The 21,069-nt window shown below is 38.9% G+C and overlaps 1 protein-coding gene across 1 annotated transcript in view; it reads right to left on the bottom strand.

The window, feature by feature from the left end:
• ROBO2 (roundabout guidance receptor 2) overlaps nucleotides 1-21,069 on the bottom strand; it is a 1,017,279-nt gene that overhangs the window by 132,891 nt on the left and 863,319 nt on the right. Inside the window, exons 5-7 of the mRNA XM_085050027.1 lie at nucleotides 15,075-15,232; nucleotides 13,325-13,445; nucleotides 3,644-3,782 (exon numbers count right to left, since the gene is read on the bottom strand). Coding sequence (XP_084906153.1) covers nucleotides 3,644-3,782; nucleotides 13,325-13,445; nucleotides 15,075-15,232 — 418 coding nt within the window. The remainder of the gene's footprint in view (nucleotides 1-3,643; nucleotides 3,783-13,324; nucleotides 13,446-15,074; nucleotides 15,233-21,069) is intronic.

The following is a 21,069-nucleotide window of genomic DNA, read 5'->3' as shown; positions in this document are numbered from 1 at the left end:
TCTGCCACTCTCATACTGCAGGCTCTCAAATAATGTCATTTTCTTCCTGTTACCAGGGCTAAAAAGTAGATGAATGAAAAGTCTATCCACACCATATTGAGTTCCCTACCACACAGGACACCATCAGCACCCTAGAAGGAAAGTATAATCTCTATTTCTGCCGAGCAGACATCAAAGGGAAAGATACCTGATCATGTATATGGAAAAAAATTTCAAAGCATAAGGACTAATTTTATTTTAATTTTCAATAGATCCTAATCATTATGCATGGCCACAATTGTCTGAGTCACTTTGCTACAATCTTTGTGCCATTTCCTTGTGTCACTCATAATGAGAAAAAACTTGATTCATGGAATAGTGAACCTCATATTGCAGCCAGAGGCAGAGGACTGGTAAACCCACAATATCCTGTTCACCTCCAGCAGTTTGACATGAGTCATACTTGATTAACTATTCCCCAGTCTTTGTGTACTGGGGAGGCTGTGGTGTGAGGCTGAATTTTTAGAGCCATTAAAATAAAATATACGCCATGTACCTTTGATACACAATGCATTTCAGTCTTGGCTCACTGATTTGAAGTGGACAGTGTCTGGGAAAAGGCTTTACATACCCCAGACTTCACACTGGATTTTGATTCTCCCTGCTGGTGCAATATCAATCTTTAAATCAACAAGATATTAATTTGCTGGGATCAATTTCGGCTCCAACAAGAATTTTAAGGACTGAAGAATATAATTAATTCATTATCACCGTGGTGCAAAAGAACTAATAAAACGGTTAACATACATAAGTCACACTACTGTTTTCACCCAGTATTTATCATGTTTTTAATTCTTGCCCAGTCGTAAACAGAGGAGCTCCATGATATATGTCACAGTCTAAAATCTCAAGTCAGGTCCACAGGATGTTGGGCAAGTAACTTCCTTTGACCACTAGTGAGACCAACAATTCCCAGGCATTTTAAAAACTGCTACTCAGAGAAACACTTTAACATTTTAAACAAAACACAGACTATCATTGTTGGCTTAGATATTCAGTTCAACACAACTGAAATTGGGAATGAAGTTTTGCACCTTCAGAATAAACTATTTGTTCTCAGATTTAAAGCATGGTTTTTCATATACTCCCGAGTAATTACATAGACAATTCAACAAATAACCAAATTATTTTTTTATAAGAGTCATGTTTGCAAACACGATGATTTCTTTAGAAGTTGAGTTTTTTTTCTCATTTAATCCATTTGCAGCTGGAGAGGCTTACAGTCCATCAGGGACCTTTATAATTACAACTTTAACAGCCTGAAATTATTTTCCAATTATTACTCAACACACCAATCGGTGGAGCAATACTGTTTATTTTTTGTCACCAGAAATCACTGTGATTACTCTTCTCTTCGCAGAGGTCACTAAAAAAACGAGAAGTAAGTAAGGTGGAAAAAGAGACGAGAATTTCTGAAAGTTTATGGATCTACTGATTCTGGCATTCACCAAGAGCAAATTACAGAAACAAAATGCATACAAAAATTCAGTTTTTCCCACTTTGCTGTCACTGAACTAGACACTTTTGAAAGCTGAACTAACAACAGACACATTTAAAAATCTGCAGTAATTGTTGAAACAGGTACCTACTATAATTGTCTTGCAATCTAGGGATGAAGCCAAAATTAAATTATTGAAAAAATGAAAACAGACAGATGTGCAAAGAACATTGTTAGCTGTAGAAACAGGAATTGATATTGAAAGTTATAAGACAAATAGCTCACAGATCTGCTCAGAAGTATTTATTCATGTAGGGAGAATAACAAAGGGAAATCCTTGAGGGCTTTATATTTCACTGTATATGTTAAAATGCTTAAATACAGAAGCTCAGAAGCTGAAAGCTAATTTGTCTTTTACCACCAAAAAAAAAAAAGAAAACAAACCAAAAAGAAACCAAAAAACAACAAATCTCAAAAAAAACCCTCCCACTTCAACAAGGAGGAACAATTTTGCCATTCTCTTCTTAATTTATAAACTTTCTACATTATAATCTTCTCATCCATCCATTCATTCAGACTATACCTGGGAAAATTTCTTTGCTGGTATTAAAAACTCCAGAAAAAAACAATAGCTTTTGTTTTAGAGGTTCCAAGTTTTTCTTCCTTAAGTATCATGCAGAATTGGTTTGGAAAATTCCACTTTTTGGACAGTGAAGATATGCTTATATATCATGCTATAAAAATGAAAAATTAACGAATAAAAAGCATGCAATGCTAACTATCAGAGGCATTTGCCTCTGAAGTACAGATGTTGGAGAAAAAGAAGGAACATAGTCATTAAAAAATATCTCATAGAAGTACAATCTAATCTAATACACAAAGACACTGTGAATTCATCATCTATTACTTCTGCTTATGAGACCTAGAAGCAGATATGATTTAAAACAACAGAAGGAGCAGAAAAGCAAGAGTTAATGAGATAAACATAATGTATTTACTGTGGACTACTCTACAATACATAGTTAAAGAGCAAGGAAAGAGAAAAATCTGTCCTGACATCCAAAAGTCTTCTCTTGAAAATAATATTTTATGTATTACATTCATACACATCTGTCACTATAATTAGCAAAACAGCTATGTCACTTTTTAATTTAAATTGCAAGAAAACCCATTTTTTTTAAAAAAGTACATATACATATATATACACACATTTGCATCTGACTTACATACAAATGTTTTTTCTAGATTATGTATTTTTCCATTAGTATATTCAACTGATGGAAAAGATCAACTGTGGTGGGGTGCAAAAAAAAAAAAATGAGCTACTGTTCATGTCTGCTGTTAAAATTAAAACTGTGCAAAAATAAATCAGGACTCATAGTGCCAGAAGGATTTGTTGGGTTATGGAGACCTGGGTTCTAACTCCTGTTCCCAGAGCTATTTCCGTGTTGAGGTTTTTAATGAAATAATGATTCAGCATCAAAACAAGAAAGAGTTCCAGAAAATGAGGACCAAACACTGCTCTGTTAGCTGAAAGGAGCCAAACTAATTTAAAACCCTTTTGCAGGAGAGACTCCCTTCCCTTGCTCACTGGAATTTACTCGTTTGTTCCAGACTAAATGAATCTTTCTTGAACACAGGGGGCCTGTTCCAGATTTCAACTTTGCTTTACACTTCTGCTAGTCTGGCTTTTTGTTTCCTCAGGAGAAAGATTTTTCTCCAAAACTTAATAGACATGAACCAAGGAGCCAACAAAGCCCACCATGCTCTGCTTGTAATTCACCTTGCCAGTGCAACAGAGCAACTCTCCTGCCAAGTTTTCTCCCTCTTGGTATCAGCACATCATTCTGAAAGCTACTATCACTATTACAGTCCTAAAACATCTTTACTGTCTCCAATAAATTCACTGATTACCCGTGTGCTCACAACACCTACACATCACTTTTCTTCCCTCCACAGGAATCCATTACCTGGACAATTCACCCAGGCTGGGTTTCCCTGCACAGCTGCCTCTGCAGCAAGATTTGTAGTGCCAAAAGAGCAGCAATATGGGAAATAAATCTTGGACACAAAGTCGAAGAACAAACTCTTAGTAGTAGGGATGGATTCCAGCATTGTGCAACAATTGAAATTTGAAAGTGTGGGGAACGTGAATGTTGCTCTCACCTTCCTCTGGGTAAGTCTGCATCATCTTTCTTCCAGCGGACTGTGGGTGTGGGATCGCCCTGCACCTGGCACCGGAAATCCACCGCCTCCTCCTCCAGCACCACTTGGTTAATTGGCCGCCTGAGAAACGTGGGCCGCTCTTGAAAGAGACATTAAAATTCCTTAGTGAGTCAGAGGGTTGAAATGAACATTTTTTGACTTTTCAGCATCTTGCTGCTTACCCATCCATCAAACAGAAAGGAGGCTGAGCTCCACAAATTCAGACAAGTGGGACTGATGATGTGCATAAAGAGGCAGGAGGAGAGCTGCCAGGCTGGAGAGACCTCCAAGGCTGTGCCCTTCCCTGGAAACACTGTGGCTCTGCAGCACTGCACACAGAGCCTGAGCTGGGAGCTGCAGCAATATAGGAGCTGCCAATGGAGTCAGCCTGCCTTTGGCAGTGATCAATATCTTGATGCTTTTGAGGAAAATTTAAACTCTGCATTACGCACCTCAGGCAATTGTGAACTGTTGAACATAGGGCAGAGCTTCCCCGATCCCCATCGCCAACTTCACCACGACCACGGAAAACCAAATTAAGGTCTGAATAATAATTTATGTTTACTCTTGTTATGTTAGGCTGCACGGCTACAAATAGTATTAATCACCATAATGTTGTACAGGCCTGTTTAAAATCCAGATGCAGAGCCACAATCTGATCTCAGTGATACTGGTACAAAATCCAAGCACCGCTAATTTCATTTGAAAGGATGTCACTGAGGTTAGTTTCCAAGTTACTTTTGGACTGCACAAATTTTGTTCTGTCCTCTCAGCCATACCACACTTTTATTGTCATAAGTTATTTATGCTAGTCAAACCATTACAAGACTGGGTTTATATGAAACAGTATTTCCACTCAAGACAGGGATTTATCATAAAGACATTTAAAACTGGTTACACATTATGTTTCACATTTCATTCTGAGCAAGTTGAGGGGTATGATGTCACTTAAAAAAACTCTCAAAAGTCACACAGATGCAAGCAATACCAGATTCTGACTCAGGCAGTTTGTCTTGATGACTACAGAGCTAATTTTATAGGGTTGTTATGCATGATTATTATATGCAAATTATTTTTTTAAAGAGTTATAAGCACATTAATAAGGTTGCAAAATCAAGCAGGCCACACTTACTGACAGAATTAAGGCTGTCTGCATGTCTTTTAATCACTTCCTTTCTGTTTAGGATGCCTTATGGGACTGGTTGCAATTATATGATCACACACTATTTTTTTATTCTCCAAACATCTCCAGATTGTTGGTATTCATTTAATGAGCAGGTGTTTAACATTTTGCTTTGGTTGTACTGTTTAGAGGGTGGCCTCTGTTATACTACTCAAACTTGACTTCAAAGACAGAATTATTAATTTCCTCATGACCTCTGTTACACCTATCTAAATGCTTCATAATCAAGTCACTTTCATAGCTCCTCTCTGAGGTATCATAGAGATCTTAGACAGCAAGGTAAAAAGGATCTGTTAAATTTTGATATCCAACCTGAGCCACAAAACTGCCAATTTTTTTTTTTTGGAGGGGGGGTGGGTGGAAATTAAGCATTAATTTTGTATGTTCAAAGCTCAGCTTCCATGATTCAACTGCAGACAAAAAAAAGGTGTTCACCACTTTCACAAATCAGAATATCACTCAGAAAAGGAGGAACACAAAACCACCTGTTAGTAATTATGCAAATAAGTGACAGCATCACATAGGAATTCCATATTAGCAGGGAAACCTATTGGCAGGGGAAAACATATTTTTTCAGCAGAAGTATAGACATGCTCAAGAATCTATAGCACTTTTCCAGGTGATAGAGATAAAAGCATCTCTAACGGGCAAAGATTCTTCTCCCCAAGCCATTGCTTTTGTCCTATTCCTGCCCAGGATCTGCAGATTCCAGCAACGTTTGGGCAAGTAGATTCATTTCTAGCCTCTCAGCAAACATTGAAATCTGTATAATTTTCCATTTCAAGCCTGTGTACAAGCCATATCCAGCTGCTGACTGCTTCCTTAGTCATTTTGTCTCTTTTTAGCCCAAAAATACCACTTTTCACACCTGGAACCCAGCAAGTTCACAACTCCAGTCCCCCTTTCAACTATCCATGCCTCTCCCTTCTTTGTACCTCACAGCAAACAGACTCTTCTCCACTAAGTGTTTAATCTACACTTGAACTGGAGCTCCTTTTCCCCAGGTCACCCAAATACAGCCTATCCCCAAACTTAACACAAGAAAAATCAACTGAAGTACCCAAGCACCACCCCAGGACAGTGACAGCAGCAGGAACACAGTGCAGTTAAAGGAAAATGCTGCCCAGATCTGCATTCTTCCTGGGTTCTCTGGTGTATGAATTGATGACTCTATTAATTTATTTTTTTTTAGGTAGGTGCATATTTGGTTAAATTCAGTGAAAATTTTCTGGACAAGCCAAAAAAAGTACATCTTTGGCACAGTGTAACTATTTGCCAACAAATTTTAGGTACCTGATATTAAATATGAGGCACCTGCACTCCTCAGGGCAAAAACTTCCTCCATTCCTCTCCTTCAAATTTTTTCCCATTTCACTCCAGTTATCCCTTTTGTCTCCAAACTTCAACATTCTTAGAGGGGAGTGAATTATTTTGTCAATTTAATTTTCTCAATTAAAATCAGTTTTCCAGTCAGGCATCGAAAATTTTGTATAACACCATTTTAATATCTTAATGCTTAGCCATTTACTATGCTCATCTGTAACTATGTGAGTCTGGAAGAAAGTATCTGGAAGGGAGTATGTTAATAACCCTTTCTGCAAATTTGCAACAGTCTCTCTTCACAACTTCTCTGCTAAGAAGAGCTCAGACCAACGCCTGCTCTGAGCTCATACACAACAAACACTTCATTTCAGCATTTGTTTTTCAAGATGTGATCCTAAACTAAGGAATTCAGACCCAGATCAGCATCGTAATTGGTGATTTAGAGGTCCTGGTTCATCCCCTTTGAATTTAAATCATTCTCTGTGTGTGCCTGAGCACTGGCTTGGTCTGCATACAAAAATGATTTTAGACCACGCTTACAAAAGCTGCATGTGAACAGCTAAGAAATTAGCATGTGCATACTTATGAAATTGCTACTTGTGACTGTAAATTCTCCTATACAGGAGATGAGAAAATAAATTCCTGTTGCATTTTGAGGAGAGCCCAGCTGAGGAGAAAGCAAATGGCTCTGAGGTCATTAGATAAATCACTGGGTTCCACATCAAGGCAATTTAGGAGAACACATGTGTTTGTTTCAGATCAGCTTCTAAAACTGCGTATTTTCAAAAAAAATTAGGAAGTTGCTAAAAAGTAAATAGCTATGTAAGGACAGAGCCCAGTTAGCAAGGACATGCAAATACCAATAACTGCTGGTTCCATTTTGCCATCATCTCTACATTTTGCACAGCGTGAATCAGGAAAGAACAAGTTATCTCTCATGTTGTTTCCTGTATTTGTATCACTCAGAAAACCCCTTGAATATGTCCAATAGCTAATTATACAGCTATAAAGTGATCAGAGTGAATGCCATTGCCAATGCAATTAACATTCTTTATGTGAGATTAACTGGATTTGAGTCACCTGCATAACTTGCTTACAATGTTAATCTCTCAGGAGACAGAGTGCTGCTTGCCCAAGCATGCTAAATAAAGAAGGTTTCTTTGCACAGCCAGGTCAAATTTAGTTTCAGAGCTAATCTTGGGAGGGGGAAAAAATAATTTTTGTATTTTTTCTTCTGAAATGTTTTGCCCATAAATAAAGCTTTGTGGTATAATTAAACATTGTTACTCTGTCAACAGCATCCAGAGCACAATATATTTGAGAAACAAGAAGAAAGGGTGATAAATTAAAATCATAGACATATATAAAATTTTTAATATAGGTATTTTATAAGCTTTCACTGAGTAAATAAAGTACCCACTTCCCAGACTTTCTCTGATGAATATTAAAAATCTTTGAAGAGAACTATAAAATAGGTCATGGTTATATGTCATGTCAACCAGTCATGCTATTACTAGGGTGACCTTTATAACTTCAGAATAAACTTTGCTTGCAGTTATAAAAGGGGATTGTTAATGCAATCTGGACACACACCTACAATCTGTTGCAGTGCTTGAGGTCTGTGCTGCAAGGAAACCCACAGATCCTAGCCAGAAACAGGAAAATGCTTTCCTTGCTTTGGGTGCTGACACAAGCTAACCTCAGAATTCAATTTTCCCCATATTTAACAATTGGTCTAAGTATCACAGTCTATTAGAGAGACTCGGATGACCTTCAGATGTATTATTGCCCTTTCCCTGTTCCTCAAAAAGTTAGACAGCCATACATGGGGCCTCAATCTAATTAAAATGATCCTAACCACCCTAATACATTTTCTCTGCTGAGGCAACTGCTAGAGTGAAGGATTTGATGGTCCCCATAATGTAGGGCCTCAATCTGATTTAGAATTGTTCTCATTTTCTCTGCTGGAGAGAAGACATCATCTTTTTAAAATGTTTTTGTGTTCTAGAAAGAGTATTAAAAGACAAATTAAAAGGCTTTGGGGAGGCATTTAATAACAAATAGTTACAAATAAAAGCCTTTTTCACTTTAGCATTCCGATTCAAAAGGGGTAAAAGAGAAACATTAAATTGTTGGAAGTAAGTTTCACTTCAGAATGCTGTCAATAGCATCAATACTTCATTAAATGCAACGTGATCTGGATGAAGTAAAGCTCTCTGCCAAAAAATAACATGTGGAAGAAGACAGGATATTACAATCTCAATAAATTTACCTATGTTGGCTAAATAAATGAAAATAGAATTGCAGAAGCAGGTGGGTTTATATTTAAAGACCTTCTTCTACTGCACCTTTAGAGGCACTTTTCCCCTTTTCATTTGAGATATAACTACTTGTGTAGAAATTGCAAACTCCCACATTCTAAGCAGCACCCAAGGTGTGATGAGCTTGTACAGTAAAGGCATGGAACACCAATAAGAGGCAAATGCAGTAAAATGAATGCTATCAGTTGCTTGTGGTTTTCTCCTTTTATAAATGTCTACAATCATGCTAATTATAGCTTTTACTGACCATTTTATACAGACTTTAGGGACCAAATCAGACCTTTTTCCAGAGCTGTATCATTATCCTATTACAACTTCTTGGTATCTGTGGGTAACAAATATTCTAAAGCTAAACTGGCTTTTTGCAATCTGCCACAAGTATCCTGCAAGTGGAAAATACAGGGATTTGAAGAAAAGCAGGAGGAGCTTTGATCTGAAGGACAAAATAAACACTGCTGATTTCTCCTCCTTGACCTATGAATGCATACCTGGGTTTGGCAGATTTTTCCACGTGACTGGGAAAGCTTTCCAGGATACAATGGGTCAAGACTCTGCTAAGGCATTCCACACAGGCAGAGCTCAAGTAAGTAAAATGGGGCACGATGTCTTCATTAAAGGGATTTGGGGCATTTTTTTGCTCTAACGCCATGTCATCATAGTGTACTCTTTCTGAAACTAGGGTTTCTCTTTCAGCCTGACAATATCTACAGAACATCAAACACAAATACTTCTTCAAGCATCAGACAAAAATACCTCTTCATCCCACAGGACCTTATTAGCTGAAAAAAGCTTCAGATGCCAAAGCTAAAATCAAAGATTAATCCAAAACAATCTTTAATATGTCCAGATTGACATATCTTGTAAAGACATTTTTGTACTCTTCTTACTTATGCTTTATATTCTTTTGAGGCTCTTCTAAATATATCTTTTTCCACTGCTTGATGCCAGCCTCTTGAAGTAGATATGCTAAGGCTTTCATTGATTTCACTGAGCTTTAGAATCAATATACAAGATATACCTTTGTACATTCTCTTCAAACATACCATTTTAAGTGCAAAGGAAAATAAAAGAGTCTGAAACAGTTAAAACTACTTGAAAACTTAGAACAGTGAGCAGCATGACAAAATGATAAAGGTTATCTTAAGGAGTCATTCATTCTTTATTTAATTTCTGGCTCCATATTATGTATTTACAAACAAAGCTTTCTTACAAATTGGAATTAAACTGTTTCTGTTTTGCATCTTGTTTTAATTCTGTTCAGCCAAGGGCTATGAGCCCAAACACAAGCAATGCAGCCTAATTTGTATCACTTACACTTCAGAAATTGGCCTTTAGAATAGTGTGTACACAATAACCAAGTCCCATGCTGCCTCCTTTTGCGAACATTAGGACTGAGGTTATTAACTTTCTTTAAAGGCCAGCTTAAGATTCTGTGAAAGAACCTGTCTTTCTGTTTTACTCCAAGAGTACACCTTGGAGCCTCATAAAGGCAAAAACTATCAGTAACACTTGAAAAAAGAAGACTAACAAAATGTAGTGCACTTTTGTCACTATTCAAAACACAGTTTTGGAAAGCACTGCTTATATGATCTTTATGGTATTTTACTGTGAAAGTGTGCCAATTTTCTGCTAATAGAAGAATTATGACTTGGGAACAAAAGTAATGCAATCTGCATTGACACTACCAGGATACTGTTAGTAGTGCCTAAATATTAAAAACAATGTTTCCCGTGCAGATAAGCTTGGGAAAAAAAAAAGTGAAAGTTCTACATGTATTATTCATAACTATCTCTCAGTAAAGGTTATTGAATGGGTACCCAGCCAAGTGGACATATTCTGCACACAGGAAAATTTTATTTTCTTCCCCTACTGCTTCCCAAGGTTCTTATGGCCCATTTTATAATTTTTAAACTCAGGAAAGGTGTAATCTTTCAGGCTAGGCTTCCATGCTGTTCCCCTTGGGCCACCAGCTCCCACCACGCTGACTCAGTTTTTCCAGAGGCAATGCCTCAAGCTAAATTTACTGTACAGGGAGCCAGAGATCTGTCACAAGTCACATGCAGAAGTTAACTTCAGGTATTACAGAAAAACCTGCAAAGCCAAAAGTAACAAGTAGCTGGTTCCTGGAAAGGTTTGAGAACTAGTATGAAACAGTTCCTTTTCCTACATAGTGTGTTTACTAAGGCTCCCTTCACACTGTGGAAAGGGTTTGGAGGCTTGTAATTTGGGAAAGGAATGAAGAGATGACTAATCAGCTAATTAATATACATTCCTTTCCAGAATCAGAACCAACTATAGGCTTGCCACTGTCCTAATAAAATTTTCAAAGTCTCTTAGTTTCTTTATTCTTATTGTGAAATCCATTTTCAAATATGTTCAAAACAGTTGAAGTTGGGCACATGAATGGCATGTAAGTATTTTTAGCATATTTTTCCTCAACGTTTGCAGAATTCCCATGTTCCTCAGACCTGTGAGTCATGTTAGAGAAAGGCTGTGGACCTAACCTATGATCCTGGTGGTTTTGCCTGAGTTCAGTGAAGCCAATTTGAACACACAGAGCCAATCTGACATTTCCCAGAGTTGCTGGATTTATTGGATTTATCGTGCACGCTCAGAGTGATTGGACTGTCCAATAGATACATTACTTCCTGGAAACATAATGGATAATGCTCTCTGTGTACATCTCTGCTCACCCATGGGCTGCTGCCTGGAGTCCAGGAATGAATACAACTGCTGTGATGCTGGAAGGCACAGGCAAGTCCCCTCCTTTTGTATGGAGTGGACCAGGACCACCCTGGACATGACTTTATAGGGAGCCCAGTGCACCAACACAGAGCTTCAGGGCCAGGAGACAGCCAGGAAGTGGGCACAGGACACTCAAACCATCTTGTGAGCACCTGCTTCCTGTGTGCTATCCTTGCACAGCAAAAAGGAAGGTGGGAACGTATCTGGGAATACTCAGATAGAAGGAGAATTGATAGAAGGAAGATACTGCAGTAGGGAGTTTTGAATACAATTTTCTTTAGGTAGCCTAACACAATTATGAAGAATTAAAATATCTAATTTCATTTATTGCTGATTTTGTTCAGTATTCACCAAATAGTTTTAGATTGTATTTTCCAAGTTGATTGCTATGATTATACCCTGTAAAAAAATCAGAATATTGTAATTTGCTGTGTGTTATTTTACATATCAAGACAGACCTAATATGTTTCATAGCTCTGCAGGATATGAAATTACATGCACATTTCAGTTTTCATTCCTACAGTTCAGTGCTTTTTAACAAATTATTTTCTTAAGGATTTCTTAAGGCTTTGTAGTTTAGGACTGCAATCTGCTTGCTATCCACAGGGAGTATTACCAGAGATTAGCAGTACTTAAACTGATGAAGGAGATATGTCATGTCTCTTTTGCATCTGTATAAAGCTACAGCTTTAACAGATTGGCTGCAAAGGGCATAATAATTTGATAGAGATCCTTTCTCTATGTATTTTTGCAAGGTATAATAGTTCTGTCTTTAAAAGCCATATGCTTCCATGAATCCACAACAAACCAGTTGGAGTGGAAACCTTTACAGACTTACGAAGCTGGAAAGCAGCATATCCTCAGAAATTCATGGATCTTATCTAGCAGAAATCTTTCTCAGCCTTCTGTGAACCCCATAATATACATTTTTTTCAAGTGGATAAACAAATGTTGAATTGCACATACATGCAAGCACAGAGATGGCAGGCAATATGTGTGACTGGGTTTTCCAGTGCATCATATTAGGCAGAAGGTGAAAAAATCAGGAGCACCTGCTTCACAAAGGACTTTAGGATTTCAGTTAAAAGTCTCTCTGGGGTTACAGATGGTATTGTTTGGAATTTCAGTGCTGTACCAAGGATATCAAAGGGGTGTAGCAGGAGGGAACATAAACACTATTTCTCTTTCTTTTTTGTTGACGTGGACATGTTTTCTTTAGCAGCGAGGGTTTTTTTTCCTTATTGATCTTCCTTTCTTTGCTCAGAACCTCTTAACTAATTCCTACAAACCCACAACAGTAGGACGTACCACAGCATGATTTTGTGGCTTTGCTTCTTATCCAGTTTTTAGCAGGATGAATACAGCTTTGGGTTTGCGTATTACTCTGTTCTTTCTCTGGACCCTAACCATGGGGCAAGTGCTCCTAACAACTAACTTCTTGCTTGCTCATCAGTTCTGGAAGCTCTTTCACACAGGATACTTATTCATTTTTTAATCATTCAGGAGCACCAAAAACCTAAATTATATCCTGCCTCACAGGATGAAAAGCTGTTTCAGGCATTCTAAAAAAATGAATGACAAAAGTTATCTCTATATACTCAAAAATTTGAATTTTGGAATTTTCTTCAATGACTTTGTACTGATGAGTTTTTTTGTGCTTTCCGACAGAGGTTTGATTTTGCAACCCCTCGGGAATATAGAATTATTTAAATAGACAATCCTGGTCTAAACCTCTTGTAATCAGGCATTATCAACTGTATGAGAAGTACCTTAATTACATTTGGCCATTCTGTGAGGAAGAGCATTGTCCTGCATTACCATCTCTGGATATGCACATCACAGTGGACCTCCAATTAGACTAAAACTATGTGCTTAGATGGAAAATGTGGAGCCATCTCAGCTCCATCATTATAAACTGCAGCTTTTAAAACCTGGTCTCCTTCTGAAGCTGTGTAATGCATCTTGAGCAGAACTGCTGTGTTTTGTCAACCTTGTTTTGATGAGCCACCCGGGGTAATTCAGTCCATGATATTTGTAGGGAAAAGGCAATAAAAGCAGAGGTCTCTTTACCAAAGACGGTCAGCTCCGCAGGGTCACTGTCACGCTCTCCCACCATGTTGGTCCCAACACATGTGTACATTCCTGCATCACTTTTTCTGGTGTTGGAGATCATCAGCTTCCCACCACGGATCTGTTTCAAAACAAGGAATGTATCTTTAACTTCAGATAAAGAAAACACATCAGAAAAAGTGCTATCTTCTCACGCAACAAGTTCCACAACCAAGGCATCCTAAAGTTTTGTTTGCAAACATATGCATAGCTTTAAAATTATATACTCATATATTTAAATACCGTTAAGCTGTTCTAGAACACATTTTTATCTCACTGAATAATTTCAACTTGCAACTAATTTCAGCTACATTTCATTTTTTTCCTTCGGCTTTCATTAGATTCTTCACATTTCAAAGATTACATTTCTTGCTGCCTCTTGGCAGCACAGAGTGCTTTTATTTCTTGCATGGTGATATGTAAAGCGCTCTTGACAGCTCTCACAAAAAAAAGGGAAATTTGACTTAGTTTTATTTAGTTAGTTTTATTTAACTGGTGTCTTAACAGTTTCCTTGATCGCTAATAAAGACAGATTTTCACTTTTTGTTGAGGCAAACAGAATGAATCTGGCCCAAACCTGGGAGTTCACCTGACTCTTAATATTTTCTTGGCTATAAAGGGTGCTTACAGAGTGAAAGCGCAGGGCAGTTGAAAGAAATAAAGTAAAAATTTGCAGCTTGTGAAGTCACAGTATCAAAGGTTAGACAACGGGGTGCTTCAAAATAAACTGGGAATATAGCCAAAGAAACCTGAGAGTCAGGGAATGGTACCCAGTTCCCTGCCACTCTTTGCTTTTCTACTCTTGAGTAGACCCAAGCACAGACAGCCTGGCCCATAAACAGCAACTGCTGAGATTCTTTGGCTTGGAATAATTCCTTAGGCATCCAGAGCCACTAACAAGCTTCCTGATAGTACTTCCACGTTGAATGAGGTCAGCACTGAATCATTACCTACGACATAAAACTTTATAGAAGAAATATTAATGGTGAATTGTGAGAAGCTAAGCATTTAAAAATTAGGAATGAAACATGTTCTCACCCCCTTAATTTATCCCATTTGCTTGTACTGACCATGATTTATCTCTAATTACTTGATAAATTAAATATTTCTGCTGGATCCTTTTTCATTCAGTACAAGAAATGAACGGTCACAGAATTCAACCAGTGTTACTGATTTGCTCAACATTTACTCCTTTTCAAGAACCATAATTCTTTGGAGTATGACTTCAGCCTCCATTTAGACATATCTAAATTACTGCAATAACTATAACATTACCGATATCATTCTAAACTGTTGGGTTTTTTCCCAGGGATTATTTGTGCACCTCACAGATACAACTGAATGTACTTATAAAACACTTCTTTGATATTCTCAGTTTGGAGAACTGAGATGTAGAAAAGTTAAGACCAAATTGGTCAAAGACTTCCACTGAGTCCTTCACCTAAATGAGCACCTTCCATGACCAAATCTCCAGCTCTAATGGAATTCCATTACACTGGATTTACAAACCAACCCTCAAAGATGTTCACACTGGAGAGTCAGACTAGAAGCAATAAACAGCCTTCCCCCCTCATTTGGGAAAGCTGAGAGAGGCAAACTGCCAAGAATAACAAGTCTTTACAGGAAAAGCTATAAAGCTGTGTAAGTTCTGCTGCACTCAGCTGTGAGCCCTGTGTCCCTAGATAAAAAAAAACACCAGAGTTGTACTCACACTGATCCGCTCCTCCCTGTCATCAATCCGGACTTTATCTTTCTTCCAGTAGATGGTAGGCTCAGGGTGCCCTCGAGGTGGCTGGCACTCCAGGATTGCAGGCTCTCCAGCTGCCACCACCACATCTGTGGGGTTTTGGCGGAAGTCATCCCGTAGCACTAAAGAGATAAAAGAGGCAAAGAGGGAAAAATTAATAGAGGTGATGACACTGGAGGAGGGGGGGGGTGGAAGTAGAAACACATAATATTAAACAAAAAAGTCTCAACCATTATTAGCTGAGGACTTTGCATACCATATTGCCTGTAAAAGATTTCACAAATTAAGCTGGAGAGATATGCCCTCTCATCCAGTGGAGGCAGATTTCACATGTATGGCCTCTGTTTTCCCTTTTCTTTTTCTTTCCAGGTAAGAACACTGCTCTGTATTAAAGTTAGAAAGACTTGTAGCACCCATTACTCTTGCTAATCTTGACAGTATCACTTTTCATCCCTGCAAAAGGACCATTGCAGGTTGAATGTTGAATTCTTTTCATAACAGAAAACAACCTGCTGAATATCTGTCTTGCCTGGGTTTCTAGCTTCAGCACAACCTAGGCAAAAAGCAGACAGCACTACTACTGTATTGCAGAGCTATACCTTAATTAAGGGCATTGCAATTGTTACTGTTACTATTGTATTTTTGGCAAATACATGCCAAGATGGTCACCCAGTTTTGAAAGGTGTCAGGGAAATAAAACTGATAGTAATGTACATCCAGCATATTTATTTCTTCCTTCTATATTTTTAGTCCTAGTATTTTTGCCACCTTGACCAGCCCTATCCCACTTCACTGAAAAGAAAGAGCATTTAAATCACCAAGCTGTTTGAGAGCTAAATTAGGCAACACAGGTCAGCTTCTTATGTAAATGAAGCTTTTGTAAAGGATTAGGTCCAACGAGCTGGCTTCAGTGTGGTAGAATGACATCCACTTCATCCTTATTCTTCCATGTGTGTCCTAGTCTCTAGGTTAATTGACATTCTTATAAACATAAAACTGAAAATAGCTCTAGATGAGCTACTGAAATAGAATTTAGGGCATTGCCCCTCCTTGAATTTCAGCTACGTGTGGCTTTCATTACAGCTTTAAAACAGCTCTCGCCCTTAATGGAACCGGGGCCCTCTGAGAAATTAGAAAACACTGTATCCTAGTGAAGGGGCAAGTCAGGAAGAGTTCAGCAGAAATTGCTCAGTCTCATTTCATAAGCAGAGATAATTTACTGCTTTCAATGTTAATAAAATGTGCCCCATTTTAACATTTGGAACTGAATATTTTTCTCTTCTGTAATAAGCTGGGAGAAAAATATGATTAATACATAGAAGAATTGGTCTCTGAATAGTCTGAGGTGAGCGGGCTGTATATATGTGGCACTCAAAATTACATGGAGGTAACTTTTATTGTTCTCCATTTTGGGATACACAGGTAGATCCCAGAGGAAGGAGGGAATTAATTGGAAGTTAATTCCTTTTCTAACATGCACACACAAAAAAAGAGTGACTATTTAGGTCTCGCTCTTGAAGCATAAAATAAAAGTGACAGGAGGCAGCTGGCAACAAATGCACCTCTGGCAAGAACCTGTAGTCTTCTTAGGTGACACACCCAACAGATAACAAAAACTTAATCCCTAAATATTTCTGAATGGTACAAACCACTCATACACTTCTGATTTACAATGAGCAAATTGGCATGGAATGGAATTTATAGAACTTCAGGATCAAATGGAAGAAATAACTTAGGCAATGAAGAGCACAGAATTAGTATGATGAAGATCACGGACTGCTGACTATTTGGCAGTACAACACTTTGCAAAGCCAAGAAAGTCAATACCATGGGAATGTCAGGGAAAGAACCAGAAAAAAAGTCTTACAAAATGATGGTTTTTAGGAAAGCATCTTCGTATATCTCTGTGATCCCCATAACACACAGGAAGAAAAAGTACTCCTAGACAATACTATGCTCACTTTTCTATAAATAGATAAAAATAGGCAAAGAGATAAAAATTAATCCCTTCCATTATTATTACGGAGAAAATAAGTATTATTTTTATTGGCTTGCTTCTACTTGCAATTACAAAACTTCAGTGCAAATTCATAAGTGGATAATCCCCAGAAAATCAGCAGATCCCACCACATAATGGCTTTATATTCCTTACTCCCAACTCCTGGCAGCAATATTGAAAGCCTTTTCCTTGAACATTTCACACTGCTATATGAACCTGACAAACACAGTTTCTTGGAGTGATACACAGCAAATTACATTAACTTTCTCTGAATCATCCCTGCAACTGTGTAAGGTTCCAATCAGCCTCAGAATATGAGGCTAAGAGGTGATTTGATTTTATCACATTCCTTCACCCAAAGTCTCACTGAAAAACTGGCTTGAATAGAAGACAAAATTGATGCTACAGGCTTTGCTTAATCTTGCTCTGTACCTTAGCACATACGCGAATCTTGAATAGATGTATCTCACCATTTCCATCTAAAGCATTCTGTGTTTTGGAGAAAAACAACAACAACAACAAAAAAAAAGGTTGGAGAAAAAAGATAGCAAAAAAATAAAGCAGTGACAGAAGAGCAAAGATAAGAGAAAACTGCATGAAATATAGATTAAAGTAAGAAAATAACTCGGAGAGGAAGAGGGGGAACACTAACTTTACAGAGACTAAAAAGAAAAAGCCAAGTAAACGAAGGAAAGAAAAGCATAAAAGCAGAGAGAAAAACAAGGTAAAAAGCACTAAGGGCACAGGCTGTCATTCCTGTGATTCAGTATTTTAATGCAATCTAACAACAATGAAATAAAGCACAGACGTTAATCTGATCAGCTCAGCCACCCCAGAACATCTAAATATCACCCCAGGAGAGAGAGAGCAGGGAAGAGGAGGCCAGAGCATGAGCTGGCAAGCTTGGCTGTCTTCCTGGAGTAGCACAGGAAGCCACAGAAGGAAGGAGCCTCAACTGGAAGTAGAGTTCACACATATTAGCACAGTAAATGGAAAAGTTGCAGCACAGCTTAGTGCACTCACCATATCTAATGGTACAATCATCTGTGAAAACAGAAAAATGATTGAGAGCTGCAGAATATTCCTCAGCCAATTACCCACAATTGCTGGGTACTTCCAAATAACTATTCCTCAGCAGATCACCCTCTCCACACACAGGCAAGAGGCTTTTGTTCACTTGAGAAGCCAGCCATCCTCAGGGCCCTTTTGGCAGGGCAAAAGTATTAATGTTTTAAAAATCCAACACGAGCAGAGAAACGTTGCCACCAGCCTCCTCTTTCTCATCCTGTGCTCCTGTTTTGCTTTATTCCTATTTTAACATAAGTTGCACAGCTGCCTTTGTGCTTGCATGGGTGTTTCCCTACATTTTTGGATGTTATTTTACATTCTTTGCTGTGAGGGTGGTGAGGCCCAGAGAAGCTGTGGATGCCCCATCCCTGGAAATGTTCAAGGTCAGAATGTGTGGAGCTCTGAGCAACCTACTCTAGTGAAAGGTGTCCCTGCCCATGGGGCATTGGATGATCTTTAAATCCCTTCCAGCCCAAACCTTTCTGTGATTTTATGATCACACAAGGGGTGCCAAAGGGGAAGATGACCCCCACCCTGCCTGTCCACCCTGGGACTGCAGCACAGCCAGACCCCCAGGGCTGCTCTCCCCCCTGTCAGCCTGACAAACACCCTCATATTTCAAAAGGCAAAGCCTTGGAAGGGCAAAAGCTTCTGGATGGCTAATTCTGCTGTCTGGAATAGCACCAAGGGACTGGAGAGCTGCAAAGAACAGCTAAAGTGCACACATGGCCTACAATGGCACTGCAGACAAAAGTTAATTAAAGTTTGATCGGTCTCTTTGTGGCTCAAACAAGCTGATGCTGCTCAAACAAGATAGATGTCTGCAAGCAGTCACGGCAGTCTTTAAGGCAAGCAAAGCCCTGTCTGGCCATTTCCAGGTAGTCAGGAGTGTAACCAGGGAAAGGGAGCACATCCAGCACCGGCAGTGCCGGGATAAACACATGGAGCACCTGCCAGAGCGAGGGATGAGGGGGAAAAAGGAGAAAAAAGGAGCAAAAAGGAGCCCCTGCTCCCCAGGCAGCTGCTAACAGCACCTGCCAGCTTAGGCCCAAATCCAGGCCTCGGTCAAACCGATGCTCGTAAACTCAGGGAATTACATGGAAACTGAATTAATTTCCTCGGCCGAGGTTCCAGCAATTTGTTTAAAGGAAGTGGAGATAAAGCCGCAATGTTTATGGGGTAGGAGGGAAGGTGGTGGGGTCAAAATTATTCTAGGCTAGATATCCATGCCTTAATCCTTCTTTCCAGCTTTCAGGCCCTTAGAAAGAAAACATTTTTATAGGATTTACATTTACATGATGATTACAAATAACCATCTGTCTGCTTCCACTTTTTCAATCTGGTCCATGTCCCACGAGCCCCCAGCCTGTGGCCAGAGCAGCTAAGCTGGAAGGAAGAAGTGGATGCCCGTCAGGAGGCTTTGGGATAATTGCATTCTTCTCCCACCAGCGCTTGTCTCTCTACCTCCTCCCCCCAGCGTGCACGACAAACATCTGAAATTACCGGGGACAGGAGGGAGGGAAAGTATCTTTGTTGCCTTTTTCAATGAATTATAATGTCTTAAAACACAGCTACATCTGTTGTGCTGACTAGAGGGTATAAAGAGATATCGAGTAAATATTAATGCGCTTCTGGAACTTGGGTCCTGGTAGTTCGTCTTCCCCCTCCTGTTCTGTTTTGTGTTCATCTCAGGATAATGTTATTCTCATATAAAGATTTTACACAGCTGCACTGGCGCCAATTTGGTCACCTGCCACACCACAGGTAGGTCTCCCCTGATCCAAGGCACTCCCCCACAGGCATTTTCCTAAATCCTCATTTTCCACCACTGCTTTGGCGCTTCCCTCCTCTGATACATACTGATATGAACAATCAACATGAGTTATTAAGTCAAATAACTGCCCAGATGTCATGCAGTGGACAGATTAAAGGATTATTATACTTTAGGTAGCATATGGTGCCGGGAGGTATTTTAGATCTTGACTAATGTGTATGATCTGCTGAAATGGTCCCTGAGTGAGACAGCACTACCTGCTGAAACAGGGTGACAGAAAAAAAAAAACCCAAGGGGTCACAGACAACTTTTCTTGCGAAGAATATTAATACACTTTGTTTGAAGATGCTGCTGCCCGACCTCTTTGTTTCAGAAATTGTGTCTGTCTCATTTTGTAAGGAAAATTGTAACACACACAACCTAGGCAACAGTCCTAGGCAAGACTCACAGGGAGTTCTTGAGCTCCCTCTGCATGTGCAGAAGAAAAAGATGCAGCCAGGAGAAAGCTGCTACCTTTATAAAAAAGGTATTATAAGATGCTGTATGTTTTTTCCTCCTGTTTTTCCCATCCTTTGCCTATCTCCTGATACTGCCTAGCAGACCTGAATGCTAGCTAATTTACCATTACTCAAATATGTTCAGTAAAATGGAGCCCCAAGCCCATGAGAATAATTTTCAGAGGTGTTAGGATATTTTCAAAGAGTCTAGTAGCTTTGACAATTTTTGATAAGTAGAGTACCTACAAATCAAAGTGATGAAGAGAGCAGCACAGAGATACCTGCATCAAGAAACAAAAGGAGAATCTTCCTTGCCACTTCAGCAACTTTCTTTGGCTTCATCCCTTTTTCTCAGTATTTAATGTATTTCTGAACTTAGTAACTTACCCAGCACTTACTTACAGATCCAAGTAGCTTGCTTTTTATTTCCAGGCCTCAGTAAAGACAAAAATGTGAAAATAACCCTAACATATCCTCTAAAAATTTTAACTGTTCAAAAATACAGATATAGACACACAAAAAATTTGGACCTTATGATGAACATTAATATCTAAACATAAAAGTATTGCTTCTAAAGACAGAATCTATTAAACCAGGTGAACAGAGAATTACAGTGTTGAG

This window comes from Lichenostomus cassidix, chromosome 1 (assembly GCF_008360975.1).
Source record: "Lichenostomus cassidix isolate B80296 chromosome 1, HeHo_3.0, whole genome shotgun sequence".
Classification (NCBI taxonomy): domain Eukaryota; kingdom Metazoa; phylum Chordata; class Aves; order Passeriformes; family Meliphagidae; genus Lichenostomus; species Lichenostomus cassidix.
The sequence above is the reverse complement of the archived record's forward strand: the minus strand, read 5'-3'. Positions and strand labels throughout refer to the sequence as shown.